Here is a 26,582-nt window from a genome sequence, read left to right as displayed (position 1 = left end):
TATTATCAGATCAGTTATCGAGAGTAGTTGCTGCTTAGAGTTAGGACTATGATTATTTACAATTTAAAGAATACATAGATAGAAGTCATAGACTCTCGTTTCCTATGCTGGTTACTGATATTGATATTGGGTAAACTTCACATATATATCCTTTGTGGCCAGGACCAATGCCACAATCAAATATTCAGGCAACGCAGCTTTGTGTCCGGTATTCGCGAAGTGAACTCAAACGATGGCGGTCGTCGCACGTCTTCGTGAGAGTCGCGACGTATGCGGTCTGGATTGCGTCCCATTAGAGATGACAGAGGTATTTCTTTGCGGTAAATCTCCTCGAGCAGCAGTCGTTCCAGTTCAAATAAGTGTTCATCCCGCACTCCTGGTATCTCCTCGTGCATAAAAAGCGCCAATCGCAACAAATATTCCGCATTGTGTCCACTGGGACCCCGAGAATTTGCGATCTGGTGCGCTATTACCTCCAATGGTGCATCACCCAGCCAATGAATGTTCTCCGGTGTGGCTACATAGACCAACACCTCGAGGGCCTCGCCACTGAACGGCGTGCCATGAGAAGCGACGCGGGGAAAGAATTTTGCGTCGAGCGTTGCATAGCCACCTAATCAGAGATAATATAAATATAAATTTTAAAAAATAAGACTGAAGTTTCTACTATATATAATTTATTACATTTGATGTTTGCTTACCTAACGTACATTCGCGCTGCTTAAGGTACTCTAGCGCCGTTGAGCCTGTTATTCTATATGCACAGCCCCATGTAATGCCCTGAAATAAAAAAAAAAATACAAATTTAATTAAAAAATATTTAAATAAAAAAAAATTTTAAAAACTAATACAAAATATTTATTGAATAAATTCAGCTGCGGCTGTTTGCGCGTTTCGTATCGTTTGTATTTGCCTGCGTATTTTTTGTGCTTATAATTCCCAACTAATTTTTCAGCGTGTCGCACACTTAAATAGCGGCGAGCGATAATCAGTTTAGGGCGTTTTGAGTTTTCCTTGCTTGTCTCTCGGGGTCACAAACGAGCTCCTGGTAGCTCTAAATTGCCACCCTGGGTAAAGTCCCCGGGCCTAGGATAGAAAGTATCAAGGCGTAAAACAATTTGTACTTGTACAAATTCGCCTATATTTCGCGGTATTTCGCCTTGCGTATTCCAATGAAGAGAGACCCGCTCTAAGGGTCTCGAATTGTTGCGCTCGGTTGACTGCGGAAATGTGCCAGAGTTTGCTAAGATATGGACGAGTAGTGGGCGTGTCTTCGTGCACGACTACTACACGGAATGGGGCTTACTTAGGGAAATTCAAACGCAGCGCAATTAACTTTTTTCTCTTACATGCAGAATTTATAAATGTATATAGAAATTTTTTTTCTCATACATGCAGAATTTATAAATGTATATAGTAAAATGTATATCTTACCTCTTTGTCCTCAACAAGTGTAGCGACACGACCTGGCTGTAAAAGAGGAATAAAGAAAAGAGATTAAATCGACTATATATGTACATTTGTGTGTGCATATTTTATATTGAAGAATACTGAAGGGAGGAATGTTGATTTGCAGTTTTACGCTTTGTTTATATATAGATATGTGTATATATAGACCTTGACTTATTTTTACATTGTTCGTTAATACATGATGAAACGATTAAAATTATTCTGCCGTTCATAAACGGATATTTAAAGTGTATTGCCTCCTACTTAATATTCAACGAGGTTTGTGTTATCGTGGCAAGTGGGCTTATAAAGCCTATCAAAAGTTTCTTTACTCTCTATATCAATATCATCATGTCTGTACGTAAATAGTTGTAGAACCAGTTGGCTACGCTCATGACATAGTTGACATAGTATTTAGTTATTTAAATTTTAGTTAGTCTAGTCGTTCTACGTGTACGTTTAGTCTGTTCGCTGCTGATAAGACACTTGCCAATTAGATAATGAAATAAACAGAGAATTTTCAATTGGCAAATGACATGTGAGAAAAGTAGTAAAAATGTTGTTTAGATTAGGCGAGTGCAGGCTGATCGGTGGGGGATGTGTTAGACGATTGAGTAATATTACTTACCGCTTCCTCGGTGCCGCGATGCGTTACGTTGCCCTGCCAGAAGCGACGCACATAGCCACGTATGTAGCCCGTTATGCATTTGGTGTAGGTGAAGCCCGGATACCAGCAAAGCGAGCCGTAGCCAAAGACCCAGCAGACGGCTTGGCATTCACTATTTGCATTGTCGGGTCGATTCTCCTGGTCATTGTTGTTGTTGTTATTATTATTATTGGCATTGTTATTGCTGTCAACGCTGTCATCGTCGTCGCCGAGTTTACCATCCGTGAACAGATTTTTAAAGTGCGCAGGCACCTCGGGAGGTGCCCGATGACCGCTGTAGTGTGCCATAATGTGTCCAAAAGAAATTTCTATCACACAGTTAATTTGAGCCCCAAGCCGAACGAGTTGGTTTCTGTTGATTTTATTTTGATGTGAGCTATGCTGTACGCGTATATCTGTGTGTGTGTGTGTGTGTGTGTGCGTGGGCGTGTGGGTGGGTGAGTGCGTGTATGTGTGTGTGAATGTTGCTATTTAGCTCTCGCAGCTAATCGATTGGCATGCTGGAGGTATATCGATGGGGTTGCCTGCAACGTATTGCTGTGTTATCTCACGTTTCTCATTTTATGTCCTCCTAACTCTTTGGCTGGCGTCAATGCATCTGAAAACGAAAAATTTTAAAAATTTGATGTTTTGGTTACACAGTACACAACACGAAAATGTGAAAATAGATTTTTATTTAAAATCAGTTGCTCACTTGATCGATCGAACGTTCCGGGCCACGCGGCCAATTGCTCTCAATAAGTATAGTATATACTATGTATATAATAATAATGATGTGGTCTTGTAATTGTTTTGTTTTGATTGCCACTTCTCACTCGCTAAATTTCGCGAAAATAGTTCCGCTTGTGGCCGGCAAGTAACGAACCTAAGTTCAAATTAAACAGCCGAGCGGCCACTACGAAAAAACGAAAACATTTCTGAGCGAGCAAAAGTAAAAAATTTGTAGGAGAATAAATATTTATGACGCTCCGTCTAAGTCGCCTGCGACGTTAGCGCAATAGACTTATCTGCGAATCTACTCACAAATTATACAAAAGTAAACATACACAGACACAAGTGTTGTGTGTGTGTGTGTGTGTGTGTGTGTGTGTGCGTGTGAGTATTCAAATTGTTATTGTTTGGCACCCTCACACTCTCACACTCTCTCACTCTTTCTGCTCTCTCTCCTCTCCTTCTCTTTCGGCGCTGATAGTGAAACCGAATCGAACAAGTTCTTCTGCTTCGACTTAGGGTAGAGTGGACTTGCTTTAAACACGATCTATAGAAAAAAGTCTCCCATCGCGTATTGGCAATTATTTATACGCATGCTCAATAAATCTTAGGTTAAATGACATAGCAAAAATGTTATTAAGCCAATTGATTAACTACTCGACACTCACTTCAAATTAATAAAATCTTAAGTGTTTTTCGTCTTGGCAATTAATTATAAAATTAATGCCTTGGTAATATAATTTGATTAAAATCTGATTGGAAATAGTGCTAATCATGCAGTTTATTTTTATATGGTTTTTTCTTCTTCACAATATATGTATATATTATATTATATCCCTTTTTCTTTGTTTCTTTATACATAGTAGACTTTTTTTCTTTCTTTTGAAATAGTGAAGTGCCTTAAAATGTTCCATTTCCATTTATTTCCATTTATTTTATGTGGTTAATTTACAAATTTATTTCCCATGGCGAAAGGCATTACTAATTTTATTTAAACTTATCATAAGAGTATAATTGATGTCCATCATAAGCATTGGCAACCTGCTTCTACGGTATACAAAATATTTTGGCACGTCTACGCAGACACGTACACAACGACTCTCATTCACACATACAAACCCCAAATACAACAAAATTTTAAGTTTTATACCCTGACTCTGCTGAATTTGGGAATACAGGGTATAATGGTGTTTTTATTCTTTATAGAGGTAATAACTGTGTCGGCTAGTATCTATCAGTCTATGTATCAGCAAGTACTGTAAAATGTAGAAACACCTTATTAGAATTATTTACTTCGAAATTGTCATTGCTCAGATGAAGGATTAAGACATAAGTGAATGTAAAACATAAAATATAAAAATATTTGCACAGAAAAATCATGATTGGATTATGGTTTGATATTGTCTTTAAAATAGAGTAGATAGCAGCAATATCAGAAATAAAATTTCAAATCTGCTTTCGTCATAACAGGGTATCTGCTAGTTGGCTATACAAATTACGCTTATTTCTTCTTTTTCTTAAGCAAACAATATTAAGAAATTAAGGTTTGTTCCTGGGTTTTCGGAGGCTTTTCTAACTACGCAGCTGTTAAGTAATAATTGGAACGGGCAGACAGAAAGAAGCGTTCCTCGTGTTTTCGTATTCAGTTCGTGTATTGCTTTTGTCTGGGTGTCGCCGTCACACTGTCTTTGCCATCTAACTACATACATAAATTCGTATGTGTCTGAGTGTGAATGTGTGATATATTTAGCGATTTTAGATTGGCGTTCATGCATATTCCGTGCCCTGTGTATTGGCGCATGAATATTTAAACATTATTTTGCACACTTTGTTTTGATTATCGTCTATCCCACCCGACGAGCATTGCGAATGTATGTGATTTCTGTTTTATACACGCTCTTTCTAAATATTGGCGTATTTCCATTTGTTTTTTTTTATCTATCTCTTTTTTTTTTTTTGCTTAAATAAATTTAAGGCATAAATTCGTTGACCCAAATGCGAAAAAATGCTCATGGAAAATAACCGAGAGATTTATCTACCTTTAGGAGGACGCACACGCACTGCTCGGAGATGACTGACATATATACATATGTATGTATGTATATCTGTATGTAAATCGTATGTATATATGTATGTGTATACATTTTTATATACGAACGCCTTTCATACGTTACGTATACGCAACGTTGATGTCTTGCGTGCAAAGCAAATAAAGCAAACATTTTGTTTATACCTACCTATACAGACACACATATGTAAGGCAGTGTGTGTGCGTGTGAGTGTTTGGGAATTGTGTGTGTGTGTGTTTGTGTGAATGTGTATGCAAGTATCTATGAGATACACGCTGCTCGTTTCTGGGTCCTTGATACTGAACTTTTTTCATTGTGAAAGTTTTTTGCAAGCGGTTCAAGGTTGCCATTTCCTCAGTGCATTGTGGCATGGATAAGGGGCAGCGGCATTTGAATGTGAGCCAAGGGGTAGGGGTGATTGCCTGCTCGTGCGCCACATTTCTAAACATATTTTCGGTTTTGTTCTTATTTCTGGGTAACAGGCGCCACAGCAATAGCCCAGGCGTAAACGAAACGTTTGCAATTTACAAGACATTGGATGAATGTGTGTGAGTGTGTGTGTGAGCGTGCAGATGTTTATGTGTGCGTGTATGTATTCAGTGTGTCGCTTTAATTCGTCAACAATAATAAAATTATATAAAAGCAGAAATACCCATGTGATAGGCACATGAACGGTTCGTGCGCCAGACTCTTTGCCCATTACGTGCATTTTCATCTGATGTGTACAATTGTATCTCATAGTTTGTCACTTGTTGTGCACAATAATACATTTGTCAATTAGGATTGACGTTGCTTAATGAAGTGTTCGACCTAACTGTCCAATTGTAACGTGTCGCTATGCCAAAAGTCCCTTCCCCATCCGGCCGTAGTTCGAGTGCACAGCTCGCGCGCCTATTATGTAGACAGCTATATGCATTTTTTGAGTGCTATAAAGGTACTTGAGTCTGGGAAATAGCTAAATAATATGGATTACCACTTCACAAATAAACAATTAAATATATATTTATTTTATTATACGTAATCCGAATGACTTGACTAAAAATACACAGTTAAGTTATATTTTAATGCCAATTCAATTGCAGCCTCGCTAAAGTCATTAATTGCTTAATAAATGCACAGCCAACACTTTCTACAATCAATTGAAACGTTTCTTGCTGATTACCCAGATTAGATTAAGCTAAATGCCTCGACATCGTGGCGCTGATAGCTCGTTCATTTTCATAGGCTCCCGTGGGCTCCATGCAAACATCGGCCCAGACAGAAACTGAATCGGATAAAGTGGGTAGCTTGTTTTTGTGCTAATTAGTGTATGCCAGAGACATAAGGGGCGGACGGGAGTGACAGCCAACAAGTATATATACTTTTGGTCAGAAACCACAAACGACATCAAAGATTTTCAGATTTTTAGATTTATTAAATGGAAATTTATCACGCAGTTCTACATATGAACTCATATATTGGAATATGCAAATTTTATTTTTATTTTTGAAAGGAAACTTGCTCTTGCTCTATTTTACGTCGATCTCAAGGTATCTCCTAGCCAGACACCCCCGACAAGAGTACTCATTAATCGCTTTGCATTTGTGAATTTCTAGATAAGAGCGTGAAGCATTTCCAAAAACAAAATATATATATATATATGAATATGATAGTCAGATTAGGTTCGAGTGTATAAAGTGTAGACATTTGGACTCTCATTAGCACCAAAAGTAAACAATAAATAGACGCGTTTCAAACAGTGTCTGAGACGATGCTTCAGTTTACTTTGTTGGCCCACTTTGATGGCCTTGTCTTGCCTCTTTCTGACTCGGTAGGAGTAACAGCTGTAGCTCATTATTGAGTGGACATAGTAAGTAAATTTTAAATGGATATCTCATAACAAGTATTTTGAATTCTTAATTATGAAAAAACTTTTACTTTTGGGAATGTGGATTTGAGTATTAATTGAACGGGTCTTCCACTTAATTAATAATGGGATAATGGGTCAAAGACATTGATATATGCCTAAAATTTGTTTCAAACATAATAGAATCAAACCTGTTTAATTAGCTAATTTTGCTAATAATTCGAAAAAACATTTAATTTGTCAAAATTCGAGAGACGGGTTTCTTTCTTATAAATTTACATACCTTATGACGTTATTAAAAATACTTCATTAGACATGTCTCGTAGGTAATATTTGTACATATGTTTATTAATAATCATTTGTGTATTTGTTGAAGTTTTGCTGATTAGGCTATTAAGTATAAATGCATTGTATTCGGAAAACAAACATGGCTTTAGTTGCACTTATATACATACATAGATACATACATACATATGTACATATGTACACGCCCTACTATTTCCATGAGCAACCATTTCATTCAGTTTGCTACTGATTTAATGAAGACAACTGTAAATACATACATACATAATCGTATATATGTATAAATGTTTATCAAGTAATGAAATGCATTTGCTGTGTCAATAATTTCTGTTATTTATAGCTTTAATTTTGCTGTAAGTACTTAAGCAGTCGCACCTTGAAAACCCTATAAGCCGTGTGTACTATATATTACATTTATGTAAATTCGCTAAAAACAAAATCGAACACAATAGCAAAATTGTTTACACTTGCCAATTGAATACTTGGTATGCCATATATGATGAAAGTAGACGATTACACATAGATACATCTATACATACATACATGTACATACATTGAAAGCTGGCACGTGGTTTGGTTAACTGATAACTGATTTTTTTGTTGTAATTCAGTTTTGTGATTCTGTAAGCAGCTTCATTAAGATAATGACCTTGAAATTTGATACCCTTGAGTAGGGTTAACATTTAAAGCTTGCGCATAGTATACATACACCTGAAAGTATGTACACATACATATGTATGTATGTATGTGTGTACTCTATCCACAAACCTTGCCCTGTTCTGATCGGAAGTGCACTCAAAGTGTACATGATTACTTCGCTCATAAATTGAACTAAGCTTACATTTGTATGCGTGTTTTGACGCATTGACAACAAAATGAAGTGTTGATAAACAGTAGCAGGGAAATAATGATAAAGAAACTAGGAGATAGAGAGTGAGGGAGAGCGAGAGAGCTTCTGTCTGTGAGAGGTGCCAGACAAATGCCGATAACAGGTGTGAGAGTGTAAACAGAAGACGAAACAAAAAGCGCGCGCACACATGCATACTCAAGCACAGACACACACACACACATACACATGATAACAGTGCGTGCAAATTACAAGAGTACTGTCAGTTGTAAGACAACAACAATGTCATCGCATGTACCAAACAAGCGCACGCCTAAACAGAAACAAGAAAGCCCAGCTATATACATGCATACATATGAGTGTATGTGTGTATTTTCGTACATACAAACAAGTGTTGACACTGAAACATTTGGCTGTGTATATTGTTATTTTATGATAGTATGCACATATACAAGTTTTGAGAGCTGAGAGTTGTTCGTCAAACTTTTGACATGCTGACACACATACATATATACGCACATACACATATACATATATTTGATTTGCTGTCGATAACAGAGTTGATGCTGCGCTAGCAGCTTTGTATGTATTTACCTGCGCACTCGTTTCAGCTTTCACAGTTAACGGTATTTGTGTTAGTTGTGACCACACTTATCCGCTTCGTGCTTATCAACTTCCGTTCAACTTTTGCACTGCACTCTCTGCTTTAGCTGTCCTATTTATCAGCATCTTCTATGTTCCTCGACTTTTGTTTACATGTCACAGCAACGCGTTCACAATATACGTATACGTATGTGTGTGTGTGTGCAGATGCGCGTACTTTCGAGAGCGTGTGTGTGTGAATGCGAAATTCAATTCACAATGGGGAAATACTCTCGCAGAGCTGCGCGCCCAACCGACCGTCTCGTGCGACGGCTTCAATGTAACTGCGTGACTTGCGCTGCTTTTGCGCGCTCAAATATCGCCACGCAACAAATCTCCTCGCTCCACTCGCCCCTCGCTCAGCAATGTCTCAGCATTTTTGCTCGTCTCACCATAAATATGTATGTATGTATGTATGTATATTTAGCTGAGTTAACACAACAATTAATGTAAACTGTTAGTGCTTTCTTTCATTTTGCAAATATTAACCATGCGTGTAACCATGTAGAAGTGTGTGTAGAAGTGCATGTTTAATTGCGCATATAAATTGCTGAAGTCTCTATGTACATACATGAATATCTATATACATATGTACACACATAGTGCTTTGTGCTTGCCACATTCACAGCTGTTGTTGCCGGAGGCAATGGCCGAGTTGAGATAAAAAAAAATCTGCTATGCTTTTGTTTCTGGATTCTAGCGAACGATAGCCTCCCTCTCTCGTTCTCTTTCTCTCTTTGTTTATTTTTGTTTGTTTCTGAGCATGCGCTTCAGCTACTCTCACTTTCATGTTCTTCTACATATCTCCACACCTACACATTTGTTTGGCTGACGTAATTTGTTATCACTCTTGCCGCATGTTGAACATTTTTATGAATGGAAAGCCGAAATCGCTACGGCAACAATAACAACAATAGCTTAAAGTGCAACTGCAACAACAATTAGCGGCAATACGAAGTTTTTGTTCTCATAAATAGCATTCTCATTAATTACATATTAAGTTATTGAATTCTGGTACATGACCTCGCCTAGCTACAGGTATCAAAATATTTCAATTTCTGTTGAAAGTTTCATCAGTCGAAGATGCTATCGTATAAGATAACCGGCAAATGTATAATAAAAATGAAATTCAATGCAAGTGCAATTAGCTAATTGTTTGTTAATTGAATTTGCACTTAATTACTCTTCAGAGAACATCGCAGATTTTCAATACTAAAGAAATTTTCAATGTTGATTTAATAAATAAACAGCATGTGTATTGAACCAGAATATATATTTTCTATAATTTTAAGAATTTTGAGTTTATCTGGTGAAATGTGATAAAAAGTATGAGATATCCTTAGAGTATGCAACAGTTTATTGAAACGGCTTATTAAGTACACAAATCAAAAGTACTGCTCAGACATAGATGGCGCTAATCTTATTTGCGATGGGCAGCACTGTATAGCAAGGGCGGTAAAGTACAACTGCAATCTTTTTTCAAACAGACCTCTTCGATTTAATTTTCATAAATAAATTGATGAGATATATGTTGAGACCGAGAGCAAGACAGAGAGGCAGAGAGAGAGAGAGAGAGAGAGAGAGAGAGAGAGAGAGAGAGAGAGAGAGAGAGAGAAAGAAACAAAATGACCAAGAAGCTATAAAGAGAATGCAACATTAAGCGAAATGTATTAAAAAGGAAAATAAAATAAAATGACAAATGGTAAACAAAAATAATAAGATTTAAAGCACATTCCTAAAAAATGCAAAATTAATTCAAGAAATTATTTTATTACATCATTATTATATATTATTTAAATAGTAAGAAATCTAAAAAAGTTAGCTAAAGAAATGCCTAAAACGAAAATCATTATAGGTTGTGTTACGTGGATCTCCAAAATATTTGGTAATTAAATAGTAAAAGTAAACGCAAAGCGAAACCAGAAATTAAAGCTCAACGAAGACTAATAGAACTTTTCGTGAATATAGTTTAATTTTCTATTGGGATTATCTTGGGCTGATCATAAACAAGTTTGATGTAAATCCGACACACCTAAGTGTGTTCAAAATAAAATCAGAGCAAATCAAAACAAAACATTTATCAACACGAAACACAAATAAAACGATACGAAAGCGAAAGCGAAAGGAAAACAACAGCCAAATCTGTGACAAAATCGAAATGGAAATGGAAAGCGGAAGGCACAAAAACCACGAGCCTTAAGACAAAAGATTTACAATATCATTCAAGAAGATTTAGAGGTGATTTCCAAAGATATATATTTTGTTTGAGCGGCAATAAATAAACAAATTGTATATGTATGTATGTATTTAGTATATGCTGGGAGGCAAAGACAATTTTTAGTTTTCTGGTTCTTTTTTTTTCTGGTCAATTTGATGCGTGGCCAACGTGAAAACGGAAAAAGAACAACAATGAAAATGCCGGGAAAAATCTCAATGCCAAGGTGTATGCGTGTGTGTGTAAGTGGGTGGCTTGGCTGGGAGGGGGGATCTGGAGTGCTGTCTCCATTAAATATGTCACGTTAACGAATTGTTTTTCGCATTTAATTTATAAGCGATGCGCTAATCGTTGGCCAGGTAGATTCAAATTTATTTGAGTGCTTATTCGGGCACCCGATCGTACAATAAATATACAAAATCTTCTAAGCCTTTCACAAATACGATTTTCATTGAGCAGAAAATCTAAATGGCTCTCCACCAGCAGCAGAGGCAGAGGCAGCCGCAGCAGCAGCAGTCGAGATGGGGCGTGGCCTGTGCGCGGCACGTCCTTCTGTGCCTAATGCCAGTGTCTAATGGCGGGCCGCGTTATAAATAGAATCCACTCGAGAGCAACAGCGAGCAGCCACTCAAAACGCAGCAAGATCTGAGTAGAGCAGAGCAGAGCGGCGCACATGTGAATCTGGGAAAGATTTCGAATATTGTCAGCCAAATGTGTTGCGTTTGTTGCGGGCGTCGGTTCGTCTCGTTCACGTTCGCGTTCGCCTTTGTCTTTGCTTTCGCCTTTCCGTGTCCGTCTTCGTCTCCGTTTGCATACTCGAAAGATTGCCGTGGAGTGAAGTGAAGTGCAGTGAAGGATCATCAAAGTGCTTTTAATTATGACCAAATACAATAATGCGAACGGCATGTTGACGGGCGCGATTGCGACCAATGACAGCGCCATCAAACAGGAATATATCGGCTATCTACAGCAAACAAATTCAACGGGCTTTCGCTACAACAACAACAGTAACAACGACGACAACATTAACCACCTGACACACGGAAATATGCATCAGAATCCACACCAGACACTTCAGCATTTCTTCAGCCGCTTCAATGCCGTCGGCGATGCCAGCAGCGCCGCCTGCAGCTTCGGCAATAGGAATCACCAAACCACAGAGGGCAGCAAGCAGCTCTCCATGACATCTTCGCCCATATACACCACGGACTACGACGACGAGGATAGCAGCCTGAGTTCCGAGGAGCATGTGCTGGCGCCTCTTGTCTGTGCCTCGGCCCAGTCCTCGCGTCCTTGCCTCACGTGGGCCTGTAAGGCGTGCAAGAAGAAGAATGTCACCGTGGATCGACGCAAGGCGGCGACCATGCGAGAGCGACGGCGTCTGAGAAAGGTAAGCGGGAGATCAAAGAAGAAGAGTTTAAACTGTTCCAAATCGTCAGTCCTCAAATAAAGGTTACTATTAGATTGGTGTCTACTAAAAGTGGTCGAGTATATAGAAAGAGAACGTTGCATTAGCATCACATCTTTGTGAATCAGAATAATTCCCAGCGGCGCATATTGTTTTCAATTCAAATTTTATGGCAGGATGATCTCTTTCATTTAAAAATTTCTTGAAATTATTATTTATTTTAGTTGAGTGTCTTTGAAGAATGTATAAAACATAAATTATAAATTAAAAAAAAAAAAAAAAACAACAACAACAAAATGTGTCATATATTTCCAGTTGTTTCTGATTTGTCATTTATGAAACAGATACGTGATTTGGTACGTAATGTAAGTCCCCATATATCAACTCGATGACAAAATCTAAGCCAAAGACAAATTCTTAGTTGTGGGAGTGGACAGTTGAAGGCGAATGTTGGTAATATTACGAGAGATCAAATAAATATGGAGCTAAAAACTCTCAGCGAAGCTAACTTATTGGCGGGTTCGGAAAATCAAAATCACTGATATTTAAACAATCAAGTTTGCTGAATAATCCATCTATTTTATTTAAATATTTCTGCAAATAAAGTATTCTATTCATATATTTCTTTAAATGAAATACTCAAAAAATTAATATGAAATATATATTCCTATTAATTAAATATATTATTTATACATTAACATGAATATGTTTATTAAGAAATATATATAAATTACAATATATCAAATATTTTCCTATATGTACATATTTTAATAAAATAAAAATGTATGTCAAAATATTTGATTGTTCCCTAGAAATGCGAGTTGGAAACTGTCTAGTAGTGAAAGGGTTCATATCTTAGCTTTTATTATTGTTATTATAACTTTATACTGAACTGTTTGTACCTCTGCACGCTCTGAACTAATTGCCATACAGCTCGTACATTTCATTCCATGCTTGAAAATTTATTCTTTGGGAATGCCATAAATTCGGTTGATATCAATATCTAGCCGGATGCTTATTGCATTTGCAACTGAGGAAAGCCTGCATATAATTTAGAGTTTGTTTGCAAAGGAACTCTTTATTTTGAAGGATTATCGATAATCATTTAGGGACTAAAGCTACCCCAAAGATCTTAAAGATCATGTGCAACTTAGTTGCGCCACAGAAATTAACACATCGTGATCGTAAATGTCACTCGCAATCATTTGGACCTAAATTTCGTTAACCATCTCGGCTGGAGCGAAGCCACCCAACAAGCATTAAAATGCAAGATTTGCCAAACATTAAACGGAGACATTAACGAGCTCGAGAGTGTGAGTTCTGTGTTCGAATCGTAAAAAGTATAGAATCGAGTTTTCTCGTGTTGTATTTATAGATCGACAAAACCCCTGTGGCAGGGCTATTAACATTATGAATAAAGGGGGGAATGTCTAATGACGCTGGGACATGATCATTATTGTCATCTTCATCATCATCATCGTATACATCCACCCGCGCGCAGCAGTTTAATTGTTTAAATTTTATGCGCGATTTAATTTAAAATATGTTTTATTAAAGAGCCACTTAAAGATATGCAAGCCACTGGGCGGGTTTTTATGGCTTGTCTAATGGATTTTTCTGATATCTATAATTCGATTATGAATTTTAATTGTCGTGTCTTTAATTGTCTATTCGGTCTACTCGGTCTTTCTAGGTTAACGAGGCCTTTGAGATCTTGAAGCGTCGCACATCATCCAATCCCAATCAGCGCTTGCCCAAGGTTGAGATCTTGCGCAATGCCATCGAATATATCGAGAGTCTGGAGGATCTGCTGCAGGTACAATCCAATTATAATCATAAAATATATATCCAATATTATTCTGAGTGGTATCTAACTCTGTTGCGCCTTCGTTCTTTGCAGGAATCCACGCCCACTCGCGACGGCGACAATCTGGCGCCCAGTTTAAGCGGCAAGAGCTGCCAGTCCGATTATCTGGTAAGTTTTGCGCTGAACACCAATTAATATTAAAGGCAACGGCAAAAAACGTTCCGCAATTATTTTCTCGTAAAAACCTCATGCATGAAAAACATTTTCGTACATTTTTCTTTCGCTGACGCGCACATTCATCAAAATCTCAGACTCTCGCTCGATCTCTCGCTCTTTCTCTGTCTATGTGAAAATAGAACAACAAGATTGTTGCCTTTAGCTTTAGCTCCCCATTCACCTAATCTTAAAGTCCACATCTTCCGATATCTAAAAGTCATATTCATACGGCGACATCTACGCTATTCGCTGCCCAAAAGAAATATTTATGCGCTCGCTGACGTGCAACTTAATAAGCTTGTTCTCAGATGCCCCAATCTGGAGCAGAGCAGGGTTAGGGGGCTTAGACTGTCCTACCTGAGGAGGGGCGAGTAATGAGTTATGATCGAACCAGAGAGCAGTACAATCAGCTAACTTGCCCAGAAATTATAACACACTCCGAATCGAAATGAGCCCTGAATTTATTTATATTGGGGATGCAGTTACTAAGGATCAATAAATAAATTTTCTTTTCGTGCGCTGCATTTGGATGCGGCGCATCTGCCGCAGCCCACCCAACTCTACGAGCTGCTGGAAGAAACGTGTTGTAAATTAATTATAACAAATTCGAACGCCACGGCAGGGAGCTTACGACAGGGAAAACTTGAGCTACATTTGAATTTTGTTTTGTCAAGAAATGGAGACAGCAAGAGGGAGAGAGAGAGAGAGATAGGGGAAGAGGTAGGGCCTCGAGGTGGGGGAGAACGGGGCAGCATCTCTTTCAGTATTTCAGCATTTCACAATATGTTCGAGGGAAATGTGTCAGTTGACAAATTGCACAGGAAAAACATGACAAGCTCGCAGCGCTATTCCCCGAAAGGTGTTGCAAGAGATGGGCACAGTCAACAGCTTCCACCGAGCAGCTGGAGGCCAATCTGACAGCTTAACAAATTGTGAACAATTATGCAAACATTTTTGCAATAGCCGCCGCGGCTATATCTGCGTATTTCTTTTGCCTTCATTTTTTTTTATGTATGCCCGATCGCAACTTGACTCTCTCTGTCTCCCCCACTCTCTCTGTCACTTCTGAGCTGAGTAATTTCCATGCAGTTTGTTTGAGTTTTTCAAATTTTAATGTACAAATTTGTTAATTTACCATAAAACCTTGCATATTTGTTTTGCCGACAGTACGCGCCCTCAATGGCAGATATTAATGTGCGTCCATAGTTTGATTAAAAACTGGCGAAATGCCAGCGGGCGACATTAAAATGCACTTCAGCCACAGCCAGAGTCCCAGGCACAGTCAGATCCATAGCCATATCCATAGCCTGACAATCCATCCATCCATCCCATTTGGGGTAGAGCTGCCACCAAGTGGCAAATGGTAAATGGCAAATGGAACTAGGGGGAGCTGGAATTGTATTATTTATAAACAAAGTGCTAAGCGTTGATAACAAATGTTATAAATAAGTCAGCCAGAGTTTACTTCTTTAAACTGTTCTCTTTTTCCATACATCCTTACATACTTAACTTGGTTTTTATACAAGTTAGTTTTGAATGCTTTAAATATTTTTTATAGCTTATTTCTTTTGTTTAATGAAAAGTGGGAATATTTCTTAACAAAAAATACTTTTATAGATTTTGTTTTGTCTCAATTAAAGCATTAAAGTGACAAACAAAAATATAAAAATATATTGCCCTAGCTGAATTTATTGGGCTTTTAGTCTTTAATTCACAGCCATATTTCATATTTTTTTAAATTGTTAAATTTTTTTTTTTTTTTTTTTTTTTTTTTTTTTTTTGCTTTTACTTTCTTTTCTTTCGTTTCTCACTTTTGTAAACAATTCTATCTTTGATATGTGGCTAGATTTTATATAAATGGAATTTTAATTAGGAAAAGCCTTTCTAATTTATAATATTAAATATCTATTTCTATTTATATTTATGTATATTATACTTTTAATAATTTAAAATTTGAACATATCTCATAGAAATCTCTCTTTGAATAATAATGAAATAATATTTGGTTGCCCTTAACAAGCAATATGCAGTTGGCCGTATTCTAATCGTACTTTATTTTATTATGCAGTGCACTTTGATAGTGGGAACCGAATTTCACCTTGTCTTTATAGCAGATATTCTATCAAGCAATAGCGATCATATCAGTTGAGTAGATACTTCAAAGCGTAATCACATCGTTCTTTATACGCTGTCAACAATAAATTTGGCACACTCGAAACATTTAGGTGCAAATGACTCATTTCATAGGGCATGCGACTTTATCGCATGGCTATAAAACGGAAGTGAACTTTATGTCTGCTTACTGTGACTTCGTCTTATCTATGTTTTGTTTGTTATCTTGTGGACATTCGCCTTTAGATTTAACAATGTTTGATTACAGAAAGAACATCGATAATAGCGAAAAAACAAAAGCTAAAGAGTAAAGAATGTTTAAGGTCATTTCAAGTTTTTACATCATTTTTCTTTTGAAGCGTCGCACAGCCCAGCATAATGCGGCGTATCCGTTACGATTCGAGAAATCTCTTGTCGTCTCCACGCGCCAAAAAGCGGCTTAAAATCTTTGCGCAACTCATAAATGCTTAGCGAATGATAAGTGGCATTTCATTCAGATGTTCAGATATTAACACGCTTACATATACTATATATACTTATGCTGTCTGCGCCAAGAGACATAAAATTCAAATTTCATTTACTTGCTGCACATGCTTATATTTTATATATATATGTGCATATTTATGTATTTAAATATATATGGATATAGTATATACTCAGATGTGTGTCGCTTATATCGAGCGCACGCTGTCACTAAACGCCCGAGAAATGATAAATCGCTTTATAAAAGTGCAGCCGTGAGTTGTTGTGTTCAGCGTTTTGTTCTTTGCTTGTTCGGCTGCTGTTTCTGTTCGGTGTCGTTTTCATGTCACATTGTGCCTATAAATACAAAGGCGCACAGTGGCTAGCCCCCGTTGCAGTCGCAGCGATCCTTGCAGACGCTGCGACGGCACAAAAACAAAATAAATGAAATAAAATAAATTCCGGGCAACTCGATGGCCAAGTTTCAGCTGGGAAGCCACCCAGAATAGGCAATTATAATTTGCCTGGCATAGGCGTTAAGGCAAATCTTTCTAATGAAATCTGCGTATCTCCGCTTCTATGTCAACAGCCCCCTCTTAGCACCCTCGGCTCTCTCCCTGTTCCCGCCCATTCCTGTCGTCTGCGTATGCAAATTAACTTAATTGCTAATAAGTGGGCCCCACTCCCCGCTCTCTCGTCTGCACGAGACAATGCCTTCGCATTTGCCATAGGTTCAATGCATTTTAATTGGCTGCCTTGTGGGATCCGAGTGCGATTCGCATGCGTTTTGGGTTAAGCTCATCATCAGAGCGCAGGCTGCCTGGCAGTTGGACACAGACAAAGTCTGACATTGTCATGTGGGGTGAATGTTTTGCTATTTTCTAATTTTTGCTGATTTTATGGCAAAGTATCTCACGGATGTAATTTCAATTGGCCATTGCAGAGCTCCTATGCGGGCGCGTATCTGGAGGATAAGCTCATCTTTTACAACAAGCACATGGAGAAATATGGACAATTCGCGGGTAAATATAGTTAGATGATAGATTCTATATATATTTCTGTAATACATTTCTTATATGTATATTGCAATTAGATTTCGATGCCAGCGCCAGTGCGAATGGCTCCAGTTTGGATTGCCTCAATCTCATTGTGCAGAGCATCAATAAGAGCACAACGAATGCTGTACAGATGACAGCAGCCGCCAGTAAAGTCACCACCGCTGTCACCACCAACAGCGCCAGCAGCACCAGCACCACCAACACCACCACAAGCACAGCAACAGGCAAACGCAGCACCTCCTCGTTGAACGCCAACTTCAAGCAGAAATGTAGCACCTAGCATTAGCATTAGGATTATTGGACTCATTCATGAGGCCAGACTAGTTAAATGTAAAGTTAATCTTAAGAGACAGCCACAGGATACGCGCTATACCCCAAAGGACACACCAAATGCCAGTGAACATATGTAGAACTAGTTTAGTAATTTTTTTTTAGCTCTAGCAACTACTTAATTAAAGACTACAAATAAAGCAGACTTAAGCACGCATCCACACAGAGGTTTCAGTCCACTTCCAGCTTGCGAAAGGAGCCGCTGGTGCCGCCCAGCTCGCCAGTGGCCCAGGCGTTGGCTAGGCCGACGCGCAGCTTCTCGTTAGTGCAATATTGCGAGTCCGTTGCCAGGTAATCCTTGTAGGCCTCCAGTTTGCCGCGCCAGTAGTCGAGCGCCTCGGCCTGGTAGCCGTTGCTGCCGCCGTACTCAATGGTCATCGCCTCGGCCGGCAGATGATTGTACAGGTCCTCCGATTTCTTGTGCACTACGAACTGAAGGGGGAGTGGGAGAGAGAAGAGGCTATACGATTAGTGAACAGGCTTGGGGGTTGATTGAGTGCGATTACTCACCTTCCAGGGCAGCTTTGCCGGCAGAAAGGAGGTGACGAAATTGAAGATTTTCTGTCCCGAGGGGATCATATTGACCAGGTGAATCTCTACGAAGCGTAGCGGCAGACACTGATCCACCAGCATGAAGGTCTTCTTCAGCAGAAATGGATCGTATTGGAGCATTTGTTCCATGGTGACATCACGTGCATCCACTACGTAGAATAGACCCGACACCGAAGCATTGTCACACTCTAGGGCCAGCAGCTCCAGCAGAATGAAGAGCAGCTTGAACGCTTCGCGGGGATTCGATTGCTTCGGATCGATTTTGCAGAACTGTGAGATAATGACGCGCGGTCCCTGTGGGCTAACTGGACGCTTGGGTATCACGTGGATGCTGTGAATACGTTCGTTGAGACATCAGCAAAAGTAAATGGAGCAGTGCAAGCGACTTACCCGCGATCAAACTGCCGCAAGAGCGCCTCGTCCACCTGCCTGCCGCAGAGCACCTCGGGAAAGTCGTTGCGCAGGGAATAGTAGTTGTCGATGCGCCGCTTGGCTGCCTCCACACTGAAGCGACAACGGCGCAGGAATGCCAAAATTAGCCGCTCATCCGTGCGTGCCTTGAGATACGGTGACTTGGCGATCCATGTCTGCAGCGTGACTATAAACGTCTCCCGCTCCGACTGTTGCTCATTGCACTCCGTAACGGCCAGTGCAGCAAGCTCTGCTGGCAGTGGTCGCAGTCCGGCCATGTTTGCGCCCTGATAATCGCAGCTCAAGTGCAGAAAGGCAAATGCCAACTGGCTGACGCACAGCGGGCTGGCAATCTAATCAGTAACAGCGACCAGGTAATAGCTGGAACGCGTTCTGTTAGATATCCGCCAATGGAAATATATTAATACGCATACATAAATACATACAGACATACATGCATACAGACGCACAGATAGACATGTGTACTTGTAGATAGTGCGCATTATGCGATATATTGTTTATCTATGCGGTGTACACAATTTTAATTGATCGACTGACTACAGCAGATATTTGACTTAACAATAGGTTCGGCCTCGCCCAGATCGCTGTCAATCCCAGTTCAGCCGGCGGAAGGAGCCGTTGACGCCAAACTCTGCCTCGTAGGTGGCCATCTCAACCGGTCGCAGCTCCTCAATGGTGCCGTACTTGTACTCCTGCTCGAAGTAGCCCCGATAGCTGTTCAGCAAATCCTCCATATAGGCGATGCTCTCGTTCAGGTGGCCATTGGTGCCGCCATATTCCTCGGGCAGCGAGCTTTTCCCGATGTGGTCAAAGAGCTCCTCGGCGTTTTTCAGCACGCGTATCTGTGGCATTGCTCGATAATTTGTGCAGGAGTAGATTGTCTGACATATATATCATGCTTACCGGATAGTTGACCTGTAGGCTGAGCATATTGTAGAGATACATAATGCTGCCTTGGATGTCCTTGGGCATGTTGATCACGTAGACTTCCTTGATGCGCAGCGGACTGCAGTCGTGCAGCCAGCTCCACCATCTGCGAAAGAACTGCTTGTCGAAGCGACGCATCTTGTCCGAGCTGACGCCCTCCAGGTCGATGATCTCACAAATTCCCGCCACGGATGCATAGTCGTTCTCCAGGGCCACGATTTCCATGGCCATGGACGTGAAATGGTAAATCTCCCGCAAGCTGTACTGATTGGGATCGAGTCTGCCAAAGCGTGCTATGAACAGAGCCGTGCGGTTGTCGCACTTGGGCAGGTCCGGGTAGATGAACATCCTAAAGTATGGAGTGGATACACTGAAGGCTGGAGCTGCTCACATTTGCCCAATTACTTACCCCAATCTGTTGACATCCAGTAGCCGCTGTGTGATATATCGGTTGCTCATAATTTCTGGGAAGAGATTATAGTAGGAGAAGTAACGATCCAGTCGCCGCTTGGTCTCCTCCAGGCTGTAGCGACATCGTCGTAGAAATGCAATCAGAAAGTCATCCTCGGTGCGCGCCCTCAAATGTGGCTGCTGGCGTATCCAGACGCGTAAGATGATAATGTCCTGCTGTATCCTGTCGGGAGTTTCGTTCAGCTCCTGCTCAGCCAGCTTGGCTAGCGTTGGTGACAACGGACGTCGCATCTTGTTGCTGACTCTAGCGATTATGGCTCTGATTTTCTGATAATTGGGCCACAGCTGGTCGGGTCGGTTCGGATTGATTAGCTAATTTGATTATCTTATCAGGCAAATAGTGGGGAAAGTACGTACCATCATTAAGAACAAAATAACTGCATAGTAAAACCATCGCCGACATATGTACATAGATGCATACGTATGTATCTTCTTTGGGGGGCATCGTTATATGCTGTATGTATATCAAATAGTCACATCCGGCGCCTTTGTCCCGCGGGCCACTTAAGTGCTCTCCCCCTGCCAGCTTCCAGCCATTACCGCGGGTGCTCTGAAATGTGATCGCCGTTTTATGCTTGAAATAAATCTGACACTAAATAGTAGACTATATACTTGATGTATGTGTGTGTGTGTGTGTGTATTGAGCAGTCAATTTGAGTGCCCGTCAGAGAGACGACATGTGTAGGAGGAGGTGCTGATGCGGTGCGCACCTACCTTCAGTTCAGCAAATTGCTCTGACATGGCGCTGTCAGCTGCTGACAAGCGCACGACATCGATGTGGATGTCGACGTGGACGAAGACGTGGCTTGGCTGGCAGGAAGCGGATCAGTTAGCTGGATCTGTATTTGGAGTTGTCATTGCCTCCGCCTCTACCTTTGCCCCTCTCTACTTTTGTCCCTGCCTCAGCCTGTGCCTCTGTCTCTGTAGCTCTCGGCCTTACTCCAATAACTCATAACACATTATGGGCCTCTGCGGCATGGGAAATGGTAATGTACTTTGATCTTCAGCTGACGAGAGCAGCGCGTGTAAATTCCCTTACTGCATTCTTATTGCTTATGACACAAACATATCGCTGCCATATTCATAATGAGGCTCATTAACTTTATGCACTGCAAACATCACAACAACTCAAAGAAACACTCAACACTTTGGCTGGCATATCCCACAGCGGCTTTCGTATTGGTTCCTTAAAAACAACAAAATAGTCATTGCTCAGACTCAGACGGGTGCTACCAACTGTTCGATGCTCTGTTCTCAAGATGATAAAGAAATTCGGATTAAATACTCATGTGTAACCTAGTATAATAAGGTGATAAGATCTTGATACACGCATTATGGCACGTATACATATACACATAAGGCGTAATCTGCAGCCGGTAGTGCGCGACTGTAACGTTCATATATGCGCTATATATATATTGATTTGCCATAAATCATATAGTATATTTATTAAATCGGCAAAAATCTAGACCATGCCAGGTAACTGAAAATTATTATTTTGCTACCTGTAGTGCGCTACTTTAACGGTTTTTTTTTCATATTCACATAATTTTAGTTATTTAAGCTGAGATTCTTAGAGACTCTATCTTCCTCCGTGTAGTTCGAATATACTCTCTGCCCCAATTTGTGAAAGGAGTCAACGAGAAGGAGTAGGAGGGCGAGGCCTGAGTGTGGCATGTAATGGACACGCTGCTGCCTGATAAGTGTATTTTGTTGTAAACACTTGGGCATATTTCCCCAAGACGCATTGACATGCTGTTGCCACTTGCCACTTGCGACTTGCCACTTGCCAGTGCCACATGTGATGAGCGCATTAAAATGCATTTACCCTAATATATGCCACAGTTCCAATATGAGAAATGGCTGCCAGCAGCTGTATATAAACCACAAAATTTGTAATCTCAATTCATGGACCTCTCACTTGGGTTTCCACAACAAATCAGACATGATATTTGAATTAAAATATATTTCAAAGAATTAACTTAGATTTATTATTCTACATACTTTTCCTTTCGTTTACAAGTCGAAAGCTCTCTTAGTTCTAAGCAATTGCCAAAAGATTCGCTGTGGCGCACTCATTGGTCATGTACAAATTATGAAGATTTCATATTTAATTTATAGATTTACATAAAACGCCCCATTTTGTCGGGGCCAGATGCATATAGATGCAGCAAATGCATTTGCTGTGCGCTCAATTGACAATCATATTTATAGAGCAGATAAAAAAAAAAAACAAAAAATAAAAAAAAAAAAATTTGAAGAAAAACTTAGGAAAATATTTATACGAAAGATGTTTTCGGTTGGTCGTTGTCGCCGCTCGACTGCCAGTTGTCACTCAACTTGATCCGTTATTTCGTTTATACTTGCCGTGCCGTGGACCGATCCATTGCTTGTCTACGGACTGGTGCTACGGGGGTGTGGCCGGGAGTGAACGGCAAATGAAATTTCATTGTAAACAGACGTGACACGGCAAATTGAGCAGCTTAAACAAATTTCCGTTGTCTTGATCGTTGCGCTTGGACAATTCTCCAGAGTCTGTGCCAGCGCTCGCATCCGCATCCGCATCCTGTTACGGGGGCGATTTATGGGCTTGCTTAGTTTATCACTTGAGTGGCTGAGTGTTTGAGTGGCAAACATGTTTTCTATCCTAATTGGTCCTTGGAGTGTCGATGCAACACCAGCTGGACCTTCAGTTATATATAGATTATAGATCAGTATACGCTACGCTTAACCCATTCAAAGATTCCATGAGTCCATGAGAGTCCGGCCACCTCATTTGTAGACGACGGTGTGCCAAGAGCGGGCGGGCAGGCGCAAGCTGAGTGCACCGCGCTGACTGTCATTGAGCGCCACATTAACGGGCAGGTTTTCGCTGTTGGAATGAAAGAAAAGTGTCTGTGAGATGCATTCATAAAATATACATATGTATTGCTCTGTCTCCTCGAGTGCCATGCGCAATTAAGAGCCAGCCACTTTAGCGCAGATGCCGCCAGAAATAGCAGCTACTTCAGCAGGATGTGCAGACACTTGAGTCGCAGACCAGACGCGTGCCACATACCCATTGTACAAGATCAGCGCCACGCTGCCATCCGGCCTCTGGAAGCCTACCACGCTAAGCTGCGGAAAGGACTCCGTCTCATTGGTGCTCGCCTCGATCCGCACGGATTCCTCTGGCAGAAACTTGCTAAAGTGCCCGATTGCATAGTATATGGGCTGTTTGTAGAATTCCGTGCGACTCGTTGTGTTCACAATCACCGGAGCATCCACATAATTGTGCACATAGTTCGGGCCGCCCCGCTCGTCGAGCACTAGATTCCAGTCTAGCCAGCCGTTAAAATTGTGCAGCAAGTCCTGTATGTAGGCACGCATATAGCTCTCGCCACGCCCCCAGCTGCCCAGCTCCGGGCCATGCGTTTGCCAGGGCTTGTCGCCGATGCAAGATTCCGTGTTCAATAGCAATTTATCTGGCATATCCGCATGCGCCCGATCTATAAGCTGCGGCCCAAAGATCTCATCCCAATACCAATGCACGGCCAGGCCATCGAGATAATCGAGCGCATTGCTGCGAGAGGCGCGCATCTGCAAGAGAGAGTGAGAGAGAGAGAGTGAGAGAGAGAGAGAGAGAGAGAGAGAGAGAGAGAGAGAGAGAGAGAGAGAGAGAGAGAGGTGGAGAATGAGAGAGGTATTATAAATTTAAATATTTGTTGTACTTCGTCATAATTTTAATGGGGCATATTCGATTTGATATTATTTTTGGAATTTCGAAATATAATTAAAAGATAAAACATTCTGTCTAAACATCGAAGAAGAAATGCTGTTATTAACTGATGTTGTATATATTCTAAAAATCATATAATCTTATATATAAAATTCTCGTATTGTATCTATATTTACCTTGCGAAACCAGGAGGGATACGTATAGCGCTGATCGTCGTTGCCAAAAATGAGCACTTGGCTTTGCTTGGACTTCCTAATGGTCGGTCCCAGATAATCGTTGAGCCAAATTGCCTATTAGGGGAAGCTGTTGCTGCTATATAAATGCGTATAATTATTCATGGCGATGCCTACCTGCTGCCAGGGCGTCCAGCCCATGCTCATGAAGTGCACGAAGAAGAAGCCGATGACACCGTTTAACGGCTCATTGCCGGTGGATATGGCCCAGACGGTCATATTTTTAGACTGCATCAGCTCGAGGAATCTGCAAAGAGTGCAAATTCATTTACATAATGGCGGCCATTAATTGGTCAGTTGTGTCGGACACCTACTTCAAATGATAGTCCGCCCAGGCTTGATAGTATTCAGCTTTCAGCTGACCGTAGCCCGTCCATCTGTTGTTGCTCTTCATCCAAGGGGGCGCACTCCAAGCGGCGGCCATAATTTTCAGATTATTTAATTTGGCAACTGCTTTCAGACGTTTCAGCTGTTCAATCTTCTGAAGATCACGCGGGTCCAGTGTGGTAAAGTTGCTGAGTGAGGGATCATTGCGGGGCAGCTGGTTGTAGGCCCAGGGCTGTAGATCAAAGTCGGAGCCACCGATCGACATGCGTATCGAGTTGTATGCAATACCATCAGCGTGAAAGTAGGATCTATGGACACAGAATGAGAATGCTATATGCTCAAGATTGATATGTCATTTACTTACTTGTAGACATGATCCTGCAGGGCTTTTGGCAGCTGCTGTAAGATGTGAGAGACACTGCCCGTGAATGCGCCTCCGAAATTCGTTATCTTCTGATAACGCTTTTCTCGCTGCACTGTTAACTGCACCGTCTTTATGGTCACATTGATGGCTGTAGAGTGTTGCAAAAGATTAGGAGAAATGCGTAAGTGCTGTAAAGCTGCGAATGCACCGTCTTCCATTACCAAAACGTTGAGGAACGTTTGCGAATTGCAGCCAAACTTTATTTTGCTCAACGACAACCGCATCGGCAACGAAGTTATTATCAATCCATTGATGATCCTGCACTTCCAAGATGGTTTTGCCTAAAAAACTGCCCTCGGATCGTGTGAAACGTAGTCCATTCTATAAAGTCGAAGCAATGCTGTTATATATGCCATTCGATTTAATTGAAATAGAGATGTTTACCTTGCTCGAGCTAATCACCACAATCTGATTATCATCACGTAGGTCCGGCTGCTCCAGATAATCGCAGTAGCTGCTATTACAGACGCAGACGTTGCCGTACTGCGTCTCCCTTAGCTGGCAAGGCGTTGATAGCGCAGCTGCGACGGAAATCAATTATATATCAAAGTGCAATCACAGGTAGGCTGGCGCACTCACCTGCCCATCCTGAGCAAAGGGCAACAGCGAAAAGCATCCACAGCCAGCGCAGATTCATGGCTGAGCCTCACACAGCAGCGAAACTGCAACGAAACGAGCGCTTCGGATGCGTCCGCTCAACTGACTCGAGAGCGGAGTGAAGTGAAGCGTAGAGAGCTGAGCTGGCATGGAAATGCTTGCGACAGCGGCAAACGCGTTTCTCCTAATCAATCGCCACCGAAATTTGCTCAAATTCCATTTGTGTAAATAGGTTCAAGTGAGCGCTCAAGCTGTTGTTTATATTGTATTTGCGGCTGCTACTTGACCTGCGCCAGCTGTTGAATTGATAAAGCAGCAGCAGTCGATGGCGGAGACGGGACAGAGGCAGAGGCAGCGATTGGCAGTGGACGGCGCCACTTGAAAAACGTCTCACGGCTTTGGCAATCAAAAGTAAAAGTTATGCAAAACGTAAAGTCAATAATTGAGCTCTCTTCCTAAGAGTCGTGCCACTATTAAAATTTACTCTTCCCTTAAAGTGAGAGTTGCTTTCGCAGCGCTCTTACTTTCTTTCTTGCTTCCTCATTCCCTGCATGTTTTGTTTTCAAGTATGCCCTGTTTCTTCAGTCTATATTAACAAATAAATAAATTGCATAACTTTATATAATTTATTTATATTTCTTTAAATATTTGATTCAACTTTACCATTCCAAAAAATTATATTTGCTAAAGCTCAGATTATTATGCAAAAAGAAACCGTTAATGTAAGCAAATTGGAGGAGGCCCACATTTATATACTAA

General features: G+C 40.7%; 5 protein-coding genes and 1 non-coding gene across 8 annotated transcripts; 2 read left to right on the top strand and 4 right to left on the bottom strand.

Moving 5' to 3' along the window:
• Positions 1-34: 34 nt before the first annotated feature.
• LOC108653429 (glutathione-specific gamma-glutamylcyclotransferase 1) lies at positions 35-8,833 on the bottom strand. 2 transcript variants are annotated; one of them, XM_018103914.3, is made up of 5 exons: positions 8,487-8,833; positions 2,078-2,714; positions 1,435-1,470; positions 702-780; positions 35-613 (listed from the first exon to the last, which is right to left on the bottom strand). In XM_018103914.3, the coding sequence occupies exons 2-5, from the start codon at positions 2,402-2,404 to the stop codon at positions 177-179; spliced, it is 879 nt and encodes a 292-aa protein (XP_017959403.1). In that variant the 5' UTR covers positions 2,405-2,714; positions 8,487-8,833; the 3' UTR covers positions 35-176. The 2 variants fall into 2 exon arrangements, with proteins under 2 accessions (XP_017959403.1, XP_017959412.1); XM_018103923.3 differs by lacking the exon at positions 8,487-8,833 and adding an exon at positions 2,811-3,122.
• LOC149092246 (RNase MRP) lies at positions 1,005-1,318 on the top strand. Its single transcript, XR_016196297.1, has one exon.
• On the top strand, positions 4,407-18,297 carry nau (myogenic-determination protein nautilus). The gene is made up of 6 exons (XM_018103854.3): positions 4,407-4,554; positions 10,503-12,139; positions 13,851-13,973; positions 14,058-14,132; positions 17,698-17,776; positions 17,848-18,297. Exons 2-6 carry the CDS (start codon positions 11,627-11,629, stop codon positions 18,090-18,092), a joined length of 1,035 nt encoding a protein of 344 aa, XP_017959343.1. The 5' UTR covers positions 4,407-4,554; positions 10,503-11,626; the 3' UTR covers positions 18,093-18,297.
• LOC108653402 (alpha-tocopherol transfer protein-like) lies at positions 18,210-19,433 on the bottom strand. The gene is made up of 3 exons (XM_018103867.3): positions 19,085-19,433; positions 18,653-19,025; positions 18,210-18,574 (listed from the first exon to the last, which is right to left on the bottom strand). Exons 1-3 carry the CDS (start codon positions 19,381-19,383, stop codon positions 18,314-18,316), a joined length of 933 nt encoding a protein of 310 aa, XP_017959356.1. The 5' UTR covers positions 19,384-19,433; the 3' UTR covers positions 18,210-18,313.
• A 143-nt stretch (positions 19,434-19,576) lies between these two features.
• On the bottom strand, positions 19,577-21,147 carry LOC108653413 (alpha-tocopherol transfer protein-like). 2 transcript variants are annotated; one of them, XM_089256566.1, is made up of 4 exons: positions 20,882-21,147; positions 20,463-20,809; positions 20,030-20,402; positions 19,577-19,968 (listed from the first exon to the last, which is right to left on the bottom strand). In XM_089256566.1, exons 1-4 carry the CDS (start codon positions 20,933-20,935, stop codon positions 19,714-19,716), a joined length of 1,029 nt encoding a protein of 342 aa, XP_089112692.1. In that variant the 5' UTR covers positions 20,936-21,147; the 3' UTR covers positions 19,577-19,713. The 2 variants fall into 2 exon arrangements, with proteins under 2 accessions (XP_089112692.1, XP_089112693.1); XM_089256567.1 differs by having other exon boundaries at positions 20,463-20,849; positions 20,934-21,147.
• Positions 21,148-22,470: 1,323 nt separating this feature from the next.
• Gba1b (Glucocerebrosidase 1b) lies at positions 22,471-26,024 on the bottom strand. Its single transcript, XM_018103655.3, has 9 exons — positions 25,806-26,024; positions 25,611-25,747; positions 25,388-25,547; positions 25,167-25,314; positions 24,790-25,110; positions 24,593-24,722; positions 24,419-24,532; positions 23,583-24,103; positions 22,471-23,396 (listed from the first exon to the last, which is right to left on the bottom strand). Exons 1-9 carry the CDS (start codon positions 25,861-25,863, stop codon positions 23,297-23,299), a joined length of 1,689 nt encoding a protein of 562 aa, XP_017959144.1. The 5' UTR covers positions 25,864-26,024; the 3' UTR covers positions 22,471-23,296.
• Between the last annotated feature and the right edge of the window lie 558 nt (positions 26,025-26,582).

Source organism: Drosophila navojoa, chromosome 2 (genome assembly GCF_054131105.1).
Source record: "Drosophila navojoa isolate 15081-1374.11 chromosome 2, UAZ_NAV_1.0, whole genome shotgun sequence".
NCBI classification, from domain to species: domain Eukaryota; kingdom Metazoa; phylum Arthropoda; class Insecta; order Diptera; family Drosophilidae; genus Drosophila; species Drosophila navojoa.
The sequence above is the reverse complement of the archived record's forward strand: the minus strand, read 5'-3'. Positions and strand labels throughout refer to the sequence as shown.